This window comes from Orycteropus afer, unplaced genomic scaffold (assembly GCF_000298275.1).
Source record: "Orycteropus afer afer isolate SDZICR_OR568_19922 unplaced genomic scaffold, OryAfe1.0 scaffold00160, whole genome shotgun sequence".
Taxonomy (NCBI): domain Eukaryota; kingdom Metazoa; phylum Chordata; class Mammalia; order Tubulidentata; family Orycteropodidae; genus Orycteropus; species Orycteropus afer.
In genome coordinates this window covers 955533-978540 of record NW_006921747.1, presented here as the reverse complement: position 1 = coordinate 978540, position 23008 = coordinate 955533, and the positions used below count along the sequence as shown (strand labels likewise).

Here is a 23008-nt window from a genome sequence, read left to right as displayed (position 1 = left end):
AAGTGGCTATCTAATGCACCCCAGTTGCTCTCTATTCACTGGGAAAACAGAGGTAGAAGGAGAGTGCATGAATAACTGCCTCCTTTGCCACGACACCAGAAGAACCATATGTTGCCTAGCTATTATTAATGAACATTTTGATCAAAGATTCCATAGAAGATTTCTGATAAAAAGGGGGAAAATACATAATAAAATTCTGAAGTCTCATGGATTCTAGACTTTCTGAAACGATGCAGGGTGGATGAATCCCTGGAACTATTGCCCTGGGCTAATCTGTAAACCTTAAACCCAAAATATCACCTGAAGTCAACTTATAGCTGAAAAATAGTTTAGCTGAACTAATAAAAAAGATCTGCCCTGAGCATTATGCTCTTTTCAGAACTATCTATAAGGGATCAACTTGACAACGTGAACTCTAAAGACTAGATAGCAACCTCAGAGGACAGTGAGTTTATGTTAATGAGGGAGGAACAACTCAGAAAAGAGGATGTGAATGGTTATACAACTCAAAGAATGTAATCAGTGTCACTAAATTGGACATGTAGAAATTGTTGAATTGGTATATTTTTTGCTATGTATATTCTCAACAACAATATAAATAAAATTTGTTGTTGTTGTTGTTATGTGCCGTCAAGTTGGACCCGACTCATAGCAACCCCTTCTTGGGTTTCCGAGGCAGTATCACTACGGAAGTAGATTGCCCCATCTTCCTTCCAAATATAATAAAACTTAGGGGGAAAAAAAAAGGAAAGGAAAACTTTAGTGAAACTCTCTCTTCATTGACACACACACAAGGACCCAAGAGGAAGTTGCTGGGCTGCCCCATTCAGTGGGAGAACTGTGCTCTCAGGGACCCAGGGTAAATCTGAAAAGCAGAAGAGGCAAAAAGGCCATTGTACAGTGTACCTGCAGTGAGGATGGAAACTTCTGTGGCAGGCTTAGTGGTCAGGAGATCTGTGACTGCCTCTGGAAGGGAGCTTGGTGTTGTCTGAGAGCAGGTGGTTGTGGTTGTTGTGAGAATAGCAGTGATCCTTGTCTGAAGTGGAGTTCCGGTTGTGAGGTCAGCTGTAGTTACGACTGTTGGAAATGCAGCTGTAGTTGTTGTCATCTCAGTGGTGGTAGTTAGGTGAGGGATTGTTGTTGGGCGAAGACTTGTTGTACGTGTGGTGGTTGTTGTACGTGTGGTTGTTGTTGTACGTGTGGTTGGTGGGGCTGTCACAAATGGAATATAAGATTAGTACCAAGTGGAGATGGAGGAAAAGGGAAATAGACACAAATACATCTGGGATCCGTACATTTCTGATGCCCTCCTCTGGTTCATTGGCTTAGATGATATTCAGGTTACCTAGTCCCGCTCTGACAAGAATATACCACAAATGGGATGGCTTTAACACACTGGAGTTTATTCTCTTACAGTTGGAGGCTTTAAGTCTGAGTTCAAAGTGTCAGTCTCTAGAAGCTAGGTGAAAGCCCCTCAGCCTTGGGCTTCAGCTCTGCCTCCTGCTCCTGGCAGGAGGCCTTTCTTCACTCAGACAGCTGCAGGCTGCTGAGGTTGACAAACACAAGGTCAACAAATAAAAAGGCACAGTCTCAATATTACCAAACAAAAAGGCATGCCATTGATTCAAGTCCATTGAAAGTCCCAGGATCCACAGAGCATGGCAGGCTGCTGAACAACGACTTGGCTTCATGCAGGGTTCAAGTGTGCCATAAGCTAGAGACCATTCCCAAAGTTGCTTCTTATATTTGGAAAGAAGACCACATCCCTAAGACAGCTACTCAGCTGTTTGTAGTAGATCCCACCATGGAATTGTTTGCCAGTCTCTTCATGGGAAATAACTACCACCAGCTGCTTAGCCACTGAGCCAGGCAGGCCCAGCCAAGTTGACACACAACCTTAACTACCACAATTCAACGCCTTGTCAACTTGGCACCTGTCAGATATTCATTGGGTGGCATCTATACAGATCTCCTTCACTGGGTGGCTCCAGTACCCTAGCTCCACTGAGTGGCAACCTCACCCCCTTGGACTGCCAGGTCTCATTCCTCTACCTCTTGGGCAGTGGTTATAACTCTATCTCACTGGCCCACATGAACAAGCAGCGCCACACTCCAGAACCAAATTGGTAAAGGTCTGAATCTTTGAAACCTAGGAGGCTGTGCTGGTTCCACCCCCAAAGGCCATGGTTCTACCCTTGAGGCTGAGGCAGCTCTGCTTCCCACTTCTTTGGTCTCTCTGCTTCTGCCGATTAATGACAAAGGCAACTCACTCTGCCGGAAATCTCCCTGCCCAAAAAGCACTCAGCTTTCTTGCTCTGTGGACTAGCCAATCTGCTACTCCATTTCATTCCAGTCACTTCCACCAATTAACCCCTGAAGGCAACCCACTCTGTCAGGAAACAGCCTTGCCAATGGCATCCAGATTTCTCCTCCATGGGCTGGTAAGGCTGTCGCTTTCTCATGGTGGGTCTCTCAGCTCTGCTACTGACATTCTCATGCCAGTCTCTTGGTTCTCCTGCTGCTGCAGTCTCTGATGTAAGTCTCTTGGCTCTGTTCCTGCTGTGTCTCATGCCACATGCCAGGGTATCTCTGCCAGGGTCTTGGCTCAAGGACACACTCCACTCCTGTTTCCACAGTTTAGGTTTTTGTCAGAGCAGCACCCACTCCTGGTACCATATTCTGTTCCGGTTGGTGCTGCTCTGACAAGAACATACCATAAATGAGATGGCTTTAACATACTGGAGTTTATTCTCTTATAGTTGGAGGCTTTAAGTCCGAGTTCAAAGTGCCAGGATTTAGGGGCTGGGTAAAAGCCCCTCAACCTTGGGCTTCAGCTCTACCTCCTGCTCCTGGCCCACTGAAGCTGGAGGCTTTTCTTCACTCAGACAGCTTCTGGTTGCTGAAGCTGACAAACCAAAGGTCAACAAATAAAAAGGCACAGTCCCAATGTTACCAAACTACATCGCAGGCCACTAATTCAAGTCCAATGAAAGTCCCAAGATTGGCAGAGCATGGCAGGCTGCTGAACAACTACTCGGCTACAGGCAGGGTTCAAGCATGCCATAAGCTAGAGACCATTCCCAAAGCTGTTTCTTATATATGGGAAGCAGACCATATCCCTAAAGCAGCTACTCAGCTGCTTGTGGTAAATCCCACCATGAAGCTGATTGCCAGTCTCATCATGGGAAATAACTACCACCAGCTGCCCAGCCACTCAACCAGGCCCAACCAAGCTGACACACAACCTTAACTACCACAGATGACATATTACAACTGCCATCATTCTTTTCCCTTCCAATTTTGTCTTCACACATTTAGGTACTGTAATCTTATAAAATTACAAATCTAATTATGTCAATCCCCTGCTTAAAATGTTTTACCAGTTCTCCCTGCCTTTAAAATAAAGAACCCAATACTTGACATTGGCCATCAAGGTTCCACCAGATCTGGATCTGTCTTTCATTCCAATCTCATGTGTCCACCCTCTTCTTCCCACTCTTCCCTTCCCACTGGTGTTCAGTCCTTTGAACATATAAGTGAATTTCCAGCCAAAGGAAATTGATTCCTGCTGCTTCATATTCTTACTCTTCACTAGGCTGACTTGTACTTAAACTCCTCCTGTCTCAGATAAAGATCAATTATTCTGCAGAGAGGCTGTACAATTAGCCTTCCTGGTTATGCATGCTCATATTTTACCTTCACATCACTTACTACATTTTATTAACTATATATTTGTTTGCACTATTATTGTTAATATCTTATTTTCCCACTAGACTCTGAGTTCTAAGAGGGAAAATGTGGCATCTATTTCGTTCTCTAGCCCTGGTGACTCAGTGATTAAATGCTCAGCTTCTAACTGAAAAGTTGGCAGTCTGAACACAACAGCAACTGTGTGGGAGAAAAGATATAGTAGTCTACTTCCATAGAGATTTCAGCCTTCGAAACCATATGGAGCAGTTCTACTCTATCCTATAGGGTCAGTATGAATTGGAATCAACTCTATAGAAGTGGGTTTGATTTGGGGATTTATTTTGTTCTCTGCTACAACCCAGTACCTATCACAGCGACTGCCTATAGTTTTTGTTATTAGTTGCCATCAAGTCAGCTCTGACTCATGATAAAACTATGCACAGTGAAACCTGTGACAGCAGGAACTCAACTGGACTGCCTAATTTTTCTTGGTCTCACACTTTTTACCTTTGAAAAACTGAAATATTACCACTTTTCTATCACTCTTGTAGTGGAAAATATTTCTATTTTCCTTCTCTGACAGGTTTCTGCCTTACACAGTTTCCTGCTTTCTCAGGTTTTACCTCATGAAAGGATAAAATGTTGCCTGATCCTGCTCCATCTTCATGATCGTTGGTAATTGGACAATGTTCTGTTCTGATCCATAGAGTTTTCACTGGCTAATTTTTGGAAGTTTATTGCTAGTCTCTTCGTTCTAGTCCATTTTAGTCTGGAAGCTCCGCTGAAGCATGGCCATTGTGGGTGACCCTGCTCATATGTGAAACACTGGTGGCATCACTTCCAGAATCATAGCAACAGGTAAGCCATGACAGTACAACAAACTAACAGATGGTGGTAGCTGGAATGTAGTAGTGGCTCCAAAAATATTGCATGAGTGAGTAAATGAATGAATGCATGCATCAAACGTGAGCTCAAAATATGCACCATAGCATGAGAATGCAGTAGGATGAGTATATGATCTCTTTCAGATGCTAATGATGGGTTCATGCCAATACCCTTCACCCTTTAAACATTTGACTTTGGGTTCATTAGCCACAGTTTATTCCACAGATCTTATCTTCTCTTATTTATACCAAATTTCCACTAATTCTAATGGACCAGAAAAACACCATTTATTTCAAGTGAACTTAAAAATGACCCCATAGATATTAAGGTCAACAAGCATTTTATAAAATAACAGCTGATTCTACTAGACATGAAAAAGGAAGACCAGAATTAGAGTCATTTAACTTCAATAAATGTCATTTTCCTCTACTGCAAAATAGAAATAGTACCTCCTATCACACAAAGTTGCTTTGAGAGAAAAATATGTTAATGTATGTGAAAGCTCTTTAATTAGAAGCATTTACATCATTGGTTCTAAAATTTCAGGGCACATTAGAGTTTCCTGAGAACCTTGTCAGGTATACAGATACCCAACCTCCAGGGATTCATGTCCATTAGGAGAAGAGCCCGATGATCCTCCAGGTGATAATGATACAGGTGGTACAAAAATCTCACTTTGAGAAGCTCTGTTCCAAATAAGCATTAAAGGTGATTATTGTTGCTGTTACCACTGGTGGTTCAGTGATAGAATTCTTAACTTCCATGCAGGAAACTTGAATTCAGTGTCAAGCAAATGTACATTATATACAGTCACTTCCCATCTGTCAGTGGAGGCTTGCAGGTTGCTATGACACTGAATGGGTTTCAGCAGAGCTTCCAGACTAAGATAGACTAGGAAGAAAATCCTGGCTATCTACTTCCCTAAAAGAACCAATGAAAATCCTATGGATCACAATGGTCAGGTCTGCAACTGATCATGGGGATGGTGCAGAACTGGGCAGTATTTTATTCCATTGTGCATGGGATCACCATGAATTGGAGACCCACTCAATGGCAGCTAAGAACAACTGTTAGCATAATTCAACCATAGGTTGCGTTCCATGCAGTTTAAATAATTAGAAGTTCCAGCCATATTCCAGATATCAACAAAAGCAACTGATAATAACAGAAGGAAAGAACACCTAAAAATGGCTATGACTGTCTCCAGACCTCATACCCATGTCCCTCTTCCAGAGGCCACAAACTGTTCATTTGGTTATGGGCTGTAAGTGACCTATAGACACATATTATTTAGTTCACATGCTTCTTTTTATTTTGACATTTTTGCCAACATGCAAAAATCAGTGCAGTTCATACAAGAATTGGAAAATATGAAAACACTGGGGCCAAATTTGTGCTGTGCAATAATCTATAATAAGTAGTAGCTTCCTATTCAGATAAATGCTTCAATTGACTGGTCTGCTTCCCCACCCTCTCCCCCCAACTCTCTCATACCTGGGAACTTCTCAGCCCCCATGGGCATTTTAGTTTTCCCATCAGCTTCATGTCATGGCCACACATTTCAGATAGAAACTTCTTCCCTCTCATCGCATCGGCGACCACAGCCCTTTTACTGCTACAGGTTCCATGAAGTCCTGAATCTATCTGTCCACAGATATGTGTGCCTTCATGCACTTACCTCTACTCAGCTGCAGGTGAATGTTCTTCTTCACGTCATTGAACCAGCCAGGTACCTCTATGCGGCAGCAGTACACATTGCTATCACCTTCATTGGTGTTTAAGATGGTCAAAGAAACATCACCGCTCTGAATATTCCCTTGAAGTCCATACTTTGTTGACTTTCTTGAAAGTACTGTCATTCCATCAGTGTGCAGAAGCTCATCAGTGCACTTGGACTTGGGGCACCGGCCTTTGCCCCAGCACATGCTGTTCCGGCTTGTAGACCAGGATGAGTAGAAACAGGGCAATGTTACTGACTGACCCAAAAATGCTGTCACAACAATTTCTGATGTGGCTGCTGCTGTGAGAAAAGATGAGAAATCCAGGTTGAGCAGTACTAAAATCTTCTATATGCCATACAGTGAATGTGCAAATAGGTTCTTCCAGGAAGATGAACTGAGTCCTTAGTGTGTACGTTTCTTTAGCACAAATTCTGCTGTGCCCTTTAATGCTGCTGAGCTCTTAATCTCATTTACTTTCATCCCCTAATTTGAGTCAGTTGAACTGTCTCAGCCTCAGTCTCCACAGTAAGACCTTATTGCTGATTTTAACACGCTGATCTTGAGTATCATTCAATAAATTATTTTTAAAAGTCTCTCCAGTGAACAAACCTGACCCTGTAACTCAGTTCCACTAACTCGTATAAACATCAGGACCAAAAGCAGCATTCTACCCAGTGTATCTCAGTGAGCAGTGATCATGTACAACTGAATCAATTGTCTCAAATGTCTTCCAATGTCTCTCTCTCTCTCTTTCAATCCAGAAAGTGGTATCACAGGACAATAGATAAACTGTTAAACTTTATGTCATTGCCTTTCTCTCCTTTCAGAACTGGCAGTAAAAATTAATTGCTTTGGACCATAATACAAAGTTAGGCAATGTTTGTGGATTTTTTTTTTTTAAATGTTAGAGTAAGGAAGGACCAAATGAATTTTCCAAAATGGCAGCTGTGACATACCAAAAGGCTGGAGTCTTGGGCTTAACATATTTGCTATGTGGATGGAACATTTCATCATTCCCAAAATGGGAATGGCCAGGTTGTTAAAATTATGTATTCTACTGTCCAAGTCTGAGTCAGAATTTCTGAGGTTTAACCCCCTGGACCTGTAAATTAAGCAGGTTTTTCAGGTCATCCTGATGTAATTGACCACTCATTTAGTGTTTGAGAATCACTACATAAGTGTGTCTAACGTAAATTACATCTCTAACAATCTGTGAATATTTCCACTGCTGTGAATGTTAAGCCCACTGGTTTACCTGAGCATCAGAGTTTTTTCTAAAGCAAAACAAAATGCTACTGAAGTAAGAGGCAAACAGATCATCAGGATCACTTCCTGCTCCCCCTTGGATATCTGGGTCTCTGCCCATAAAATCCTCCAAAGTACCCTCCTGTGGGACTCTCCAGTTCCTAACTTCACTGAGTCAGTGGCTAAGTTGTATAAGACATGGGTAGCAATGTCCTATTCCTCCCTGACCCAGTTGTCAAGAACACCCAGATATCGTTCTCCAGAAGAAGGTAAGCATGGAAGCCTAAGACTCGCCCATAGAGCAGATGGGATGATGTGCTTTTCACTGTTGTCTCTTGTAATGAAAGAGCATTCCAAATTCAGAGCAGCCTGCAACCCTCCCTGAACCCAGCCTCTTCATAAATACTGTGGTACATCCATTTTGCCTGCCATAAAACCAGAAAGAGAAAGAAACAAATTCATTGGCATCAACCTCAGCTGGCTTAGCAATATAACACACACACACACACACACACACAAACACACATCCAAACTACTAACTTCTAAAATGTGATCTTATTCCTACTAATAATTAGTAGTAAATTCATTTAAAATGTGCTAGAATTATTTCCACTGGAAATTCAAAAATTTGAATTTCTCAATAATTTCTCCTGTATTTGTAGCACAAAGGGAAACATCCTACTATTCAGTAAGAAAAGACCCAATAGAAAAACTTGCCAAAGGCAATAGCAAGCAATTCCTCTATGGGGAAACGTGAGCAGCTGTTAAATTAGACTCATCACACTGGAAAAATTGAGAAGTCAGATAATATCAAGTGTTGGGTAGAATATGAGTAAACAAGGACTCTCAGGCACTGCTGAAAAGGATCTAGGAAATGGCTTAGACTATAAGGGTCAACAGGAGTAAAATAGGGTTGTGAATCTGAATAGCAATTGTGCAGTTTTCTATTATCAGCCAACATGTATGTCTCCTAGAAAAACACATGTGCATAAGGAGACATATTTGCCAATGTATATGGCAATCCTCATATATATGTGAATTATTTTCCCCAGTTGCCGTTGAGCCAATGTGGACTCATTGCAACCCCATGTATTTCAGAATAGAACTGCGTTCCATAGGGTTTTCAATGGCTGACTTTTTAGAATTAGATGACCAGGCCCTTCTTCCAAGGCACCTCTGGGTAAACTCAAACATCCAAACTTTTGTTTAGCAAAGAGCACATTCACAAAAAACTCACTGCCACAAGTCAGATCTGACTCATAGTGACCCTTCCTTGGGTTTCCAAAGTGGTATCACTATGGAAGTAGATTGCCCAATCTTCCTTCTGAGGAGTGGCTGGTGGGTTTGAACTGTTGGCCTTCTGGTTAGCTGTCAAATGCCTTAGGCACTACACTACCAGAGCTCCCAGAGAGCACATTAGCCATTTGTGTTATCCACGAACTCTGATATGTGAATGGAACAATGCATATGCATCCTTGGGTAGGCTAAACTTGGGTAGGCTAAACTATGCTATACTCATTCCTTGGAATTCTGTGAGGATAATGAATAAAATTAGACAGAGATTCGTGAATTCATATAAAAACCACCAAGTCGTTAATGTACAAAAAGGATAAGTTTCAAAACAACATATAAATATTAAACCATTTTTGTCAAATACAAAAATTAAATAGCATTTTGTGGTCACAGATGTATGAAAGTAGATGCATAGAGAAACCTCAAGTGGGATATATGCCCAACTCATATGTCAGTTACTTCTGTGATCACAGAAATGGGACTGGGAGTGGGGCAGTAGTCGAAAGGAATATTCACTTTATAGCATTTTTATTTCTTCACAAAGAGAGTATCTGTATTACTCATGTGATTAAAAAGTAATTTTACAAAAAAGGAAGCAGGCGGCTTGCTGTAGGATAAAAATTTCATTAAGCTAATATTGTAAACGTCATTCTACCATTTACTGCTTTTGTGTTCTTGACGAAAGCCATGAGAATCTTGACTTCTTTGTCATCGTAAGGCAAAGGGGATAACACTTGCTTCAGAAGTAGCTATAAGGTTTACATAAGATAACGTAGCAAATGCTGCATACAGTAAATCAAGTATTAGTATAAGAAACCAGGCACTTCAGAGTTTAGGAATAACACAAGAAACTTTTCCTTCCAGTTGCAAAAGTATCCTGGAATAAAGGAAGGGTGGTCACAAATTAGTTCCCCTTTTGGAGAATTCCCCTAGGTGATGGGTAAAACATAGGTTCTGCTTTCAGGGAGGTTCGTTCTCCAGCTAGTGACCTTAAAAAAGGCCCTTCCCAATCTGATCTCAGATTCACCATCTAAAACGGAAGAGTTTGATTAGGCATCTCAGAGGAACCTTTCCAGCTAAGATTCTCAATTATTCTGAGCAGTCACTAACTTCTAAATTGATGGTTTCAGGGAAAGCACACACACACACACACACACACAAATAATTAATTAATTAAAATAGTTGGCCAGATGTTGCTGCTTCCTTCAGGCAAGTAGGAAAAGCCCACTCATTTAGCTGACACTTCCTGGCAACTTTCAGCATAACAAAACTCTTCACATCATTTCCCTAGAACAAGATAAAGATGAGAAAGAAAAAAAAAAAAAAGAAAAACAGTGACAAAGAACCAAAACCAAACTGCAGTTTTCTTGCACACCCCCTCAAAAAAAAATGATGCCAAACCAAAATGAAAGAGACAGGGATGGCTTTCATTCAGTCAACAATGGCATACTGTGTGCTAAGCATGAAGTAGATGTTGGAATACAAACCACATCTGGCCTCCAGGAGCCTACAGATACTTGGCGAGATGGGCAGTTATGTAAGCAATGACCACAGGGTGACAAGTTGTCTGAAGGGGGAACTCCCGGTGATTCAGGAGCTCTGAGACCAGGCTGCCAGCTGTGGGGTGCTCAGGAAAAGCCTGACTTAAGAGGAGACCTGAGGATACCTAATGTTGGGAAAGAAAGCCACAAGAACATCATGACAGAGTTGGAAGGGAAAGAAGTATGTTACATTTTATTTTACTGGATCGTCAATGTTTTCCCTTATAGGACATTTGTACTTTTAAAAGTACAAGGGACATTAGATATTGTCTAGTCCTAGGTTGTAAAATGGATCACATCACAATTTCCAGCAGAACCAAACAAAAGACAATTTAAACACATTCCTAATGTCAATGGTTAGTGACCAAGATACAGCCGCAAATCAGTTTATAGCACTGTCCTCCTACTCAATGGTTGCCAAGGACCCTAAGTGGGCAAAACAAAGGTATACCTGTGAATCACCCAAAACCTGGGAACAAAGTACAGAAAAGAAATCTCACCTTGAAGCTATATCCCTGACAGAACAGAACAGAACAGCAAACAACAAAATCTCTTTAAAACAAGAACAGTAAAATTTTAATAGTGGCAACTTTTACAACAAATTCCCCTGACTCTAACTGAAGAGGAATTTTCTTTCCCTCATTTTATTTTACCCTTTATTTTTATATCTCTTCTTAAATTGCCACTTTTGATATGAGCACAAATTATCCTCATCCTAAAACCAGTCCCTTGATAAGCCTTGTGTAGGGCAGGGAAAACGGAGTGGCACACAAAATAAAGCCATTACCTATAAGATAGGTGCCTACAAAAAAAAAAAAAAAAAAATCTGTATGACACCAAAAGATCAGCAATTACTCAAATGCAAAGATGAGGCGATAAGGGGACAGGGAAAGTAGAGTACTGGAAAGGGAACAAACAGAACACAATTAAAAACAATGTTGACATATTGTGATAAGTGAAAGTAATGTCACTGAACAATTTGTTAGAAATTGTCAAATGCAAATCTAACTGCTGTGTAAACTTTCCGTAAAACTGAATAAAATATTACTTTAAAAAAAAAAAAAAGCCAGGGGAGAGATCCTTAAAAGAAGGAAACTAGAGAAGTATAATGATGGGAAATGAGAAAGAGCAAAGAAACAGAGATGTAGGCATGGAGTGGGCTTTTGCTTTACTGAACCCCAATCTCAATGCATGGAAATCTGTCATACAGGAGGACAAGATCTCTGAGACACCTACATGGAAAGCTCCAGGACACTTACTCAGATAAAGTCGCCCAAACTCAATCACCAGCCAGAGAATGAAAGGCCCTTTGGACATGATGACTGTTGACAGGCCCCAGGAGTCTATCTGTCTGTCCAAAATTCATTTCTTATACCCTGTTAATGCTGACAGGGCAGGACCTTTTAGTTTCATTTCTCTTTTGCCTCATAATCTTCCATTTCCTCCCTCCTGAATTGCCTCTCTCATTTTGGGATGTAAAATAAAATGTGCTGAGCACTTTTCTCTTGGCCAGTTGTGTGTGTGTATATGTGAGTGTGTGTGTGTGTGTGTGTGAATGTGTGGTGTGATAATGCGTGTAAACATATACATCTCTAGTTATGCACAGAGGGGGGTTGTCTATGTGTGCATGAGCATCCACGTGTGTATACATGTATATGTGCATGTGTAAGTTGCAGGCATCCAGACTGCTCTAAAGCTTGTGGTAAAATGCTACTAATTGTCCAACTGTCCACAATGCATTTATTTACACATGGAGTCTTCATGGGAACCAAAGGAAAGTTATACTGGAATTTGGCTTTACTTCCATTATAGGTTCTCCCTAGACCAGAAACTTGGCACCCTTGCTCTGATAATGGGGAAGGAAAAGCAGGGCTGCAATCAACAGTCACATAAGTAAAAAAAAAGAAAAACACCATTAGAGGTTATCATACAGGGAAAGAAGAATATTTTGTAGAGGAAACATATTGTGGCTTTCAGTACAAGTGCAAGGACAGGCTCAGGCATCATACAAGCCCAAGGTCTAGTTTCAAGTGCAAAATTTGTTAGTGAAGCCACTTGTTGGGAAAGAGCTAAAAATACAAAGTATGAGCTGTATTACAGGACTTGAACTAGATAATATGTACAGCCCTTCTGAACTCTATAGATCCAATGATATACTCAGCGTCACAGAACAAGTTATGGGAGGAATCAAACCAATGCTCACCAACCAGATTTGCTTCCTAAAACAGGTTCTTATCATCATCATTATTTAGGGAATCCCTAATCATATGCCAGGCACTGTGTTAAGTGATCTAAAAGTATTACTTAATCTCCATAAACCTAAAAAATGGGTACTCTTATTTTTCGTGGAGGAGTCAGCCACAGGGATCCAGGTGAGGAGAGGGAACCCAGGCCACGCCCCACAAGCGGCAAGGGGGGAAAGCGGTGAAAGGACAGAAAAGGCCGAAGGGACCAGGACAGAGCGACTTGAAGCACTTACTGATGCAGATTGAAGAATGCAGTCTGCAGTATGGATTACATCTCAATATAAAGAAAACAAAAATCCTCACAACTGGACCAATAAGCAGCATCACGATAAATGGAGAAAAGATTGAGGTTGTCAAAGAATTCACATTGCTTGTTTCTACAAAAGAAGCCAATGGAAACAGCAGTCAGGACATTAGACGATGTGTAGCGCTGGGTGGGTCAGCAGAGAAGGAATGCTTTCAAGTGCTGAGGAGCAAGGATGTCTCCTTGAGGACTAAGGTGCGCCTGACACAAGCCATGATATTTTCAATCGCCTCGTATGCATGTGAGAGCTGAACAACGAATAAGGAAGACCGAAGAAGAATTGATGCTTTTGAGTTGTGGTGCTAGCAAAGAATGCTGAAAGTACCATGGACTGCTAAAAAACTAACGGATCTGTCCTGGAGGAAGTGTAGCCAAAATGCTCCTTGGAAGCAAGAATGGCCAAACTTCGTCTCACCTACTTTGGTCATATTGTCAGAGTAGACCATTCCCTGGAGAAGGATGTCATGCTTGGTAAGGTGGAGGGTCGAGGAAAGAGGGGGAAGTCTTCAACGAGGTGGATTGACACTGCAGCTGTGGCAATGGGCTCAAGTATAGCAAGGATCGTAGAGCTGGCACGGGATCCCGGGATGTTTCGTTCTGCTGTGCGTGGGGTCACTGTGAGTCAGAAATTACTCCATGGCACCTAACAACAACAACAACAAATATTTTTCGCATTTAACAGATGAGGAAACAGAGGTATAAGGGGATTTAGTAAATTATTCAAGATGTACAGCTAAGGCATTATAGAAGCAGGACTGAAATCTAGGACTTCATGATTCCTAAGCCTTGCCCTCAATCATCATACTTTCCTTTGACCTGTGACACAAAGGGCAATTCCCCTATAAGACCAAGCCTATCTGTGGCTAGTTCTATCTAATGCCAGAAGAGGAAATTTAGGATATACAAATGTTACAGATTTTTTTAAAAATTTCATTTAATTATAATAAGTCTAATAAGCCTCAAACTTTCACCATTTCACAGTGAAGGTCTTTGTGAAATACAAATCTTGGGTGAGGCTGTGGACTTGGAGAAGTCAAGCAAAGCAGGGAATGGGAGTGAGACATAGAGATAACAGTAAAGAGATAACATAGAGATGGTCTTTCCACTGAACTGTGGGATCCTTCTCAGGGGATTGAGGAATCTAATCTCTGGACAAACTGAATGGCCCCAATAAAATACTTATAGATATATAGATATTGATATTTGGATGTCTCCCAGTAATACCACCATCAGCATTTAGTAAAGTCACCAGTGAAAGACCTCAACTACTCATACAGAACTTCTAATTAGTTTTTAGTGTGTCACTGTTAAGTATAAATATCCCACCAAGAATCACTAGATATCTGAGGAATGTCCTCAACATGAAAAAGAGACAAAATGAGGCAGAACAAAATGAGAAAGAAAACAAGGGGCACTCCCTTTCTTGAAGGGTATCAGTTTATTCTTCCCCTACCTCAAGGCTGTTGCAGTTGTGTTTCTGTAGAAACAGAGTGAGCAGAAAAAAACTTAAAATGCTAATATTATCCAAGAAAGGAAAGATTTTTACATCTATGAGAAAAAAAAAAAAAAGAAAAGTTATAAAAAGGAAAAATCACACAAGGAAGAGTAATCAGAAATTTTAAGAATATAATCCCCACTGTAAAATTTTAGGGAAGGTTTGAAAAATAAAGAAATTTCCTATAAAGTATAACATAAATTCAAAGAGATGGAAAACAGTGGAGAAAAGATAATACAAAATTCAATCTCTAAAGTCCAAATGACCATGTATTTCAGAATATTAAAATAGAAAATACAGGGGGAAAATTATTAAAGAAACAATAAAACAAATTCCCATAACTAAAAGACATGGATTGCTGATTGGAGCACCAATCAAGTCCTGACTCCAATGAATAAACAGACTCCTCAAGCTCTGGGTGGCATAGTGCCTAAGACATTTGACTGCTAACCAGAAGGCTGGTGCTTCAAATCCACCAGCCATTCCTTGGAAGGAAGATTAGGCAATCTATTTCCATAGAGATACCACCTCAGAAACCCAAAGAGGGGTCACTATGAATTGCAATTGACTCAACGGCACTAAGTCCCCCCCCACACACACACAGAAAGGTACATTATGGTGAAATATGAGAAGAATGGACAAAAGAGATAAAAATATTCTGAAGAAAAAGCAGAACAAAACAAAGCATTGAAAGGATTTGGAATCAGAATGACATTGATCTTCTAAACAGAAAAGCTGGAAAATAATGTAGGATACTTTCAAAATTCAGGAGGAAAACAGACTTAAAACCTGTAATCCTGTTCCCAAGCAATTTATTATTTAAATGTTTTTAAAGTACATTAAAGACCTTTTTGGCCATGGAAGGATTTGAAATTTCCTTCCCATGCATTCATTCTTAGAAAGCTATGGAAGGGGAATATGTAGCCAAAAAGAAGAATTGGCAAGGCAACAGAAAGGCATGTTGTTGTTGTTATTAGGTACCATCAAGTCTGTTCTGACTCAGTGACTCTATGAATGACAGAACAAAGTACTGCTGTCCTCACCATCCTTACAATCATTGCTCTGTTTGAGCCCATTGTTGCAGCCAAGGTGTCAATCCATCTCACTGAGAGGATTCTTCTTTTTCATTGATCCTCTACTTTACCAAGAATTACGTCCTTCTCCAGGAACTAGTCCCTCCTGATAATACATTCAAAGTACAGGAGACAAAAATCTCACTAACCTTCTTTCTAAGGAGGATTCTGGCTGTACATTTTTTACCAAGACAGATTTGTTCATTCTTCTAGCATTCCATGGTACACTTAATATTCTTCACCAGTGCCATAATTCAAGGTCATTAGTTCTTCTTTGCTTTTCTTTATTCATTGTCCAGCGGGAGCTCTGGTAGCATAGTGCCTAAAGCACTTGACTGCTAACCAGAAGGTTGGCAGTTCAAACCCACCAGCCACTCCTCGGAAGGAAGATGGGGCAATCTACTTCCGTAGTGATACTGCCTTGGAAACCCAAGGAGGGGTCGCTATGAGTCGGGTCCGACTCGACAGCACATAACAACAACAACAGCTTTCATATGCATATGAGGCAATTGAAAATGCTATGGCTTGAGTCAGGTGCATCTTAGTCTTCAAAGTGACATCTTTGTATTTTAATACCTGAAAGAGGTCTTTTGAACCAGATTTGCCAAGTGAAATATGACCTTCAAATTATTTACTGCTGTTTCCATGGGTGTTGATTGTGGATTGAAGCAAAATTAAATCCTTGACAATTTCAATCTTTTCTCCATTTATCATAATATTGCTTACTGGTGCAGTTGTGATGATTTTTGTTTTCTTTGTGTTGAAGTGTAATCCATACTAAAGGCTATGATCTTTGAATTTTATCAATGAGTGCTTCAAGTCTTCTTCACTTCCAGCAAGAAAGGTTTTGTCATCTGTATACCACAATTTGTTAATAAGCCTTCTTCCAATCCAGATGCCACGTTCTTCTTCATATAGCCAAGTTTCTCAGATTAGTTGCTCAGCATAAAGATTGAAAAAGTATGGTGAAATGATACAACCTGACACTCAACTATCCTGATTTTAAACCATGCGGTATTCCCTTGTTCTGCTAGAATGACAACCTCTTTGTTTATGTACATGTTCTGCATGAGCACAATTAAGTTCTGGAATTCCCAGTCTGTAAAATATTATTCGCAATTTGCTATGATTCACACAATTAAATACTTTGTACAGTCAATAAAACATGGATAAACATTTTTCTTGTATTCTCTGCTTTCAGCCAAGATCCATGTGGCATCAGCAATGATATCCCTTATTCCACATACTCTTCTGAATATGGCTTGAAATTCTGGCAGTTCACTGTCTATGTACTGCTACAAATGTCTTTTAATTTGCTTCAGCAACATTTTATTTGCATGTGGTATTAATGATATTGTTTGATAATTTCCACATTCTGTTGGATCACTTTTCTTTGGAATGGGCACAAATATGGACCTCTTCCAGTCAGATGGTCAGGTAGATATTTTCCAATTTTCTTGGTATATAAGAGTGAGTGCTTACAGCATTGCATCTCTTGAAACATCTTGATTGGTGTTCCATCAGTTTCTGGATCCTTGTTTGTCTCCAATGCCTTCAGTGCAGTTTGGTTTTCTTCTTAATACCATCAGTTCTTGATCATATGCTATCTGAAATGGTTGAATGTTACCCAATTCTTTTTGGTACAGTCACTGTATATTTCTTCCATATTCCCTTGATACTTCCTACATTGATCTATATTTGCCCTTTGAATCCTTCAATATTTCATCTAGAAGCCTGAATTTTTCTTCAGTTCTTTTACCTTGAGAAATGCCTAGTGTGTTCTTCAGTTCTTTCAGTTTTCTAATTCCAAGACTTTACATAATTCATTATAATATTTTATATTTATTTTTGAAATGTTCTATTCTGCTCATACTTCATCATTTCTTCCATTCGCTTTAGCTACTCTATATTCAAGAACAAGTTTCAGAGTCTCTTCTGACATCCATTTTGGTCTTTTCTTTCTTTGCTGTCTTTCTCATGATCATCTCACAACTCATGTGGTCTTTGGTCATTAGTGTTCAATGTGTAAAATTTATTCTTGAAATGGTTTTTAATTCATGTGAGATATACTCCAGGTTATACTTTGGCTCTCATGGACTTATTTTAATTATTGTCAGCTTCAACTTGAAGTTGTATACAAGCAATTGATGGTCTGTTTCCCAGTTGGCACCTAGACTTGGTCTGACTGATAATATTGAGTTTCTCCATCATCTTTCCACTGATGCACTCTATAAGATTATGATGTCTTCTATCCAGTGAGGTCCACATATATAGGTGCCCTTTATTTTATTGAAAAAAGATATTTGCAATGAACAAGTCATTAGTCTTAGAAATTCTATCATGTGATGTTTGGAGTTGTTTCTATTACCAAGGATATATTTTCCAACTATAGATTATTCTTCTTTGTTTCTAACTTTCACCTTCCTATCACCAGTAATTATCAATGCATGTTGATTGCATATTTGATCAAATTTAGATAGCAGAAGTTAGTAAAAAATGTTCATTTTCTTTATCTTTGGCATTAGTGGTTGGTGCATAAATTTGAATAAAAGTAATATTAACTAGTCTTCCTTGTACCAAAACCAAACCAAACTCACTGCCATCAAGTCATCTCTGACTCAAATCAACTCACATTGGGTTTCCAAGGCTGTAAATCTTTATGGAAGCAGACCACCTTATCTTTCTTTTATAAAGGAGCTGATGGATTTGAACCACCGATCTTTTGGTTAACAGCCAAGTACCTTAACCACTACACCATTAGACCTCCTTGGTCATCCTTGCAGGCATATGGATATTATCTGATCACTGCCAGTGTTGTACTTTAGGATAGACCTTGAAATGCTCTTTTTTTATTATCAAAAAGGAAGATTAACTAGGAAACAGAAAAGCATGAGATCCAGGAAATAGGGGATACAACTCAGAGGAAGGAAAATTCCAGGAAGACAACTGCACAGCAAACCTAAAGAGCAAATATTTGGTTATCTATAGCTACATCAAGAAGTTCCAGTGGCATAGTGGGTAAGGCTTTTGACTGCTAACCACAAGGTTGGTGGTTCAAACCCACCAGCTGCTCCATGGAAAGAAGATGAGGCAATCTACTTCTGTAAAGATTTACAGCCTTGAAAACCCAGTGGGGGTCACTATGAGTTGGAATCAACTTGATGGCAGTGGGTTTTGTTTTGTTTTGTCTTATAGCTGCATCAGAAAGCACCCAAAAATTAATGCCTTAATTCCTTATTATTTATCATGGCTCCCTGTGCTGTGTTCTACTGGGCAGTTCTCACTCAGTTGCAGTGGCTGGAGTTGGAATCATTTGAAGGTAAGACTGGGTTGATTTTCCAAGGTGACTTCTTCATTCATACGTGTGATGAATTGGGAAACTAGATAGCCAAGGGTAGCTTAAGGCATCATGGCAACTAAATATAATATGGTAGCCTGGATGGGATGATAGAAAAGAAAAAAAAAAAGAAGAAGAAGAAGAATATTAGAGAAAAACTTAGGAAATTTGAATTAAGTATGGATTTTGGTTAATAATAATGATTAATATTGGTTTTTTTTAGTTGTAACAAATGTACCATGCTAATATAAGACATTAATAGTAAGGGATACTGGTGTGGGGTATAGGGGAACTTTCTGCACTATCTTTGCATTTTTTTGATAAAGCTAAGCATTCTAAAATTATATATATATTTTCGTTTTCTTTTACACTTTAGAAAATTTATTTTATTTTTTATTTTTGCAATGTTTCCTCCCCTCCCCTTCCACCCTGGTAACCAACAAAGAAAGTTTCCTTCCATATATAAACCTTTCCTTGACATTTTACAATAATGAACTAATACTATATTTGCCCTTCTGTGATTCAGCATAATGTCCTCCAAGTTCATCCACATTATGCAGTGTTTTGCAGATTCTACATTATTCTTTAGTGTTGCATAGTATTCCATTGTGTGTATGTACTATAGTTAGGTTATCCATTCTTCTGTTGATGGGCACATAGGTTGTTTCCATCTTTTTGCTATTGTAAATAGTGCTGCAATGAACAAGGGTGTGCGTATATCTGTTCTTGTCCTGGCTCTCACTCTTTAGGATACACATACATAGTAATGGGATTGCTGGATCAAATGGTATTTCTAACTCCAACTTTTTAAAGAATTGCCATACTGCTTCCCACAGTGGTTGTATCATAAAATAAAAACATGTATTTTAAAAAATGCACATATTCCTTTATTTTAGAATTGCAAATGTTAATGGTAATATGGTACCTGGAAACAGTAACACACTGGATAAAGAGACTAACTTAAGTTCCTTTTTCTCCCTAAATTAGAGTCTGTGTGAATAGGCTTCAGAGAGTTAACAAACTTCCTAATATTGGACATCCAAATGGTGTTTTTGTGTGAAAGCCTATTATTCTTAAGAGAGGGTCCATAGCAGTACTAGATATTTCTAGTATATGCTATCTCAAGGAGGAGGTGATTAATGATAAGAACACACATGGTCTGGAATTGGTGCATTGGTGCATATTTCCAAGGCATTGCTTGTTCTTTCTCTCAGGCATCTCTTTTGCTTCTCTCTGCACCTCTGTTCCAACTAGCTTCCTCATGATTTCTGCTTGCTCACAGTACATATGTATTCTCCACAACCCTCAACTCAGCTCAACTAGCTCATTGACTCATTCCCTCAATTCTAAGTTCCAGATTCCTGAAAAAACACTTTAGTCCCTTCGGTTCACTTTTTCCTTGCTAGGCCTCAGGTTATAGTTCATTGATCCATCTGTGGTCGGCTACCTTGGGATCAGTACTGGCTGTAGGGAGAAAGATCCCACTGCACAGAATATAATCATTCCATTTGCTGTTTCAGCACTCGGGCCCATGATTGGGGTATAGAAGTGACTTGGGTGGGCAGGCAATAATTAACAACATTACTACAAATAGAAATTTTTTGAGTCCGTCACCAAAATAGTCCTTTGAATTACTAGGAATCCATTCAACTAAAAGTAAAATAAAAATCCAAATCAACGAAGGCTAACCAAATGAAGGATTTCTATTTCCTCTCAAAGCAAGTTGGGATATGGGCAGCCCATAGGGCTTCAATATTATCAAGGACCCAGGTTCACTATCTTTTGATCCTTCCATCCACAGAATGTTGGGCTGTCACAGCATGGTCAAGGAGCACTGGTATAGTTCTGGATATCAAGTCCATTCTTGGGAGAGGGAAGGAGAGGCAGAAGGGTATTACCTCATTAGTACCTGTCTTTTTTATGTGGTAAGGGAAGCCCTTCTCAATCAACTTTCTCTTATAATTTATTATCCAGAACTAGACTAAAAGTCCACCCTCAAATGTATGGGTGGCTTCGTCCAATCAGGCTCATCCCATGACCCTAAGGTAGGAGTCTAGAGTTCCTGAGATCAAGGGATGGCACATGTTGGTTACATGAAAAATCAGATTTCTACTAGGACATGGTAAGTCTGATGGCCAGCAAACAGAATCTTCTTCAACAAAGCATCTGTGGATGTAAAGGGTCTTCTGCAGCTGGGCCAATGCTAGGATTACAATAGATAATAAATTCTTGTTGAGTGAAGGAGTGGGTTAATGAATGAGGGAATGAATATATATTTTGCCTCCTTAAAGAGAGAAAATGGTACAAAGTAAAAAGAAAGAAGATGAGGGCTGTGGTCAGGAGACGTAAATACTTCAAAAATCACTGTCAGACTTTGTCTCATCTTTCTGAACCTCAATTTTCTCAACTACAAAATAGTTTAAATCATATCTTCACTGAAGAGTTGATTTATTGACTAAATGAGACAGTTCATGGGTAAGTTCTTTGAAATCATAACAAAGTAGATAAACACCCTGCCAATTTATAAGCAATGGCAACAAAGATGGGAAGAAGCTGGAGTGAATCAAGGGGCTTCCAAAAATAGAAAAGGAGAAATGGAATCTGGGTGGATAAATGTCCTAGTTGTCTCAGGAAGGCCGTGTTACACTGTGTTTACCATCAGAAAATGAAAGAGAGTTTCCATCTGAATAAATATGAGAAGTGCTGAAATCTTGGAAACCCGTTTCTTACCTTCGGTCAAGCCCAGAACATGGGTTGAGAAACCGAAAGTGAGAGAACTAAAAGCAGGAATTCAAAAGTAAAATATTCTGCTTCCCTGGTGAGACCCTCGTTGGCAGAAATATAATCAAACCACTACTTCCATGTCACATCATACTGTGGAAATTCAGTTGAATATAGCTGGTTGCCAGTTGAATTCAATTTTATTTCATATAGCTTAGTGACAGTTATTTTTTACAGTACTCCAATTATCTTCTAGGGACATAAGCTATTAGCTGTGGCCACAAACTTGGTCTGGCCAGTGCATATGAGCAGAAGTGTCATGTGTCATTTCCAAGTGGAAGTCTGTAAGAATTGGTGTACAATTTGCTACCTTCCCTTCCCCTGGCAGAACAACTGGCTCCAAATAGTGAAGGCTACACAAGTTTAGGTCATCAACAGAGGCCCGCAATAACCTTCAATGAAAGTGAGGGAGAAAAAAAAATCTTTGTCTATTTTAAGCCACCAAATTGTTCTTTCACTATTTAACAGCACATAAACCAATGCATCCTGACTGATGCCACCTCAAATATGTGCAAACAGTAATGAGGACTGGTTAAGGATCATTCTTTGGAGACAGTTCAGGATTGGAAGCTTTGTCATTTACTAGCAACATAGCCTGTAATCCCACCCTGTGCCTTTGCTCTTGTTCTTGCCTCAGTCTAGCTCTGTGGTTCTCAGACCTTCAATCATAAAAGGGACTTCCAAAAAAATGCACTTGGTGACCACTCCTTGAAATTATCATTTCTTTGGTCTGGGGTAAGGTCTAGGCATTGGAGATTTTAAATTTTTGTGTTGTGTATTTTTTTCTTTTAGCTCAAATGTATAGCTATGGCTGAAAATCCCTAGTCTATCTACCAAAAAAAAAAAAAAAATTGCTGTCTAGTTGACTCCAACTCATGATGACCCTATGTGTGTTAGAGTAGAACTGCTCTCCATAAGGTTAACAATGGCTGATTTGCCTGAAATAGATCACCAGACCTTTATTCCAAGATGCCTCTGAGTGGATATAAACTTTCAATCTTTCAGGTTTCAGCCAAGCACATTAGCCATTTGTACCACCCAGAGACCTCACTGGTCTATCTAGTTCCTTCAACACTTAGATTAAATCTCTTTCAAAAAAGCCTTCTTGAGGGCAATGTACCAAATGTGAGTGACCAATATGGCAGCATTGAGGATGAGAAAGACACAGAGAGGTGCATGGGAGCTACAGACAACAAATATGAACCCTTTTGCATATACAGTACTGCATTGCCAGTGAAGGCAAGCATGGGTATTATGGGTGGATAGACCGGTGGACAGGCTGAATGATTAGGTATGTCCATGAAATAAGGAGCATATCCAAGAACATATATAGGGTTGGCAGACAAGTGTCCTATAAGTTTATGTGAATGATCACAATTCCCAGGTGTATAGTAGAG

The 23008-nt window shown here is 39.7% G+C and overlaps 1 protein-coding gene across 1 annotated transcript in view; it reads right to left on the bottom strand.

Moving 5' to 3' along the window:
* The window catches only part of LOC103201699 (T-cell immunoglobulin and mucin domain-containing protein 4-like), a 118113-nt gene extending 106421 nt beyond the window's left edge, over positions 1–11692 (bottom strand). Inside the window, exons 1-3 of the mRNA XM_007946435.1 lie at positions 11635–11692; positions 6254–6595; positions 907–1212 (exon numbers count right to left, since the gene is read on the bottom strand). Coding sequence (XP_007944626.1) covers positions 907–1212; positions 6254–6595; positions 11635–11692 — 706 coding nt within the window. The remainder of the gene's footprint in view (positions 1–906; positions 1213–6253; positions 6596–11634) is intronic.
* Positions 11693–23008: the final 11316 nt, after the last annotated feature.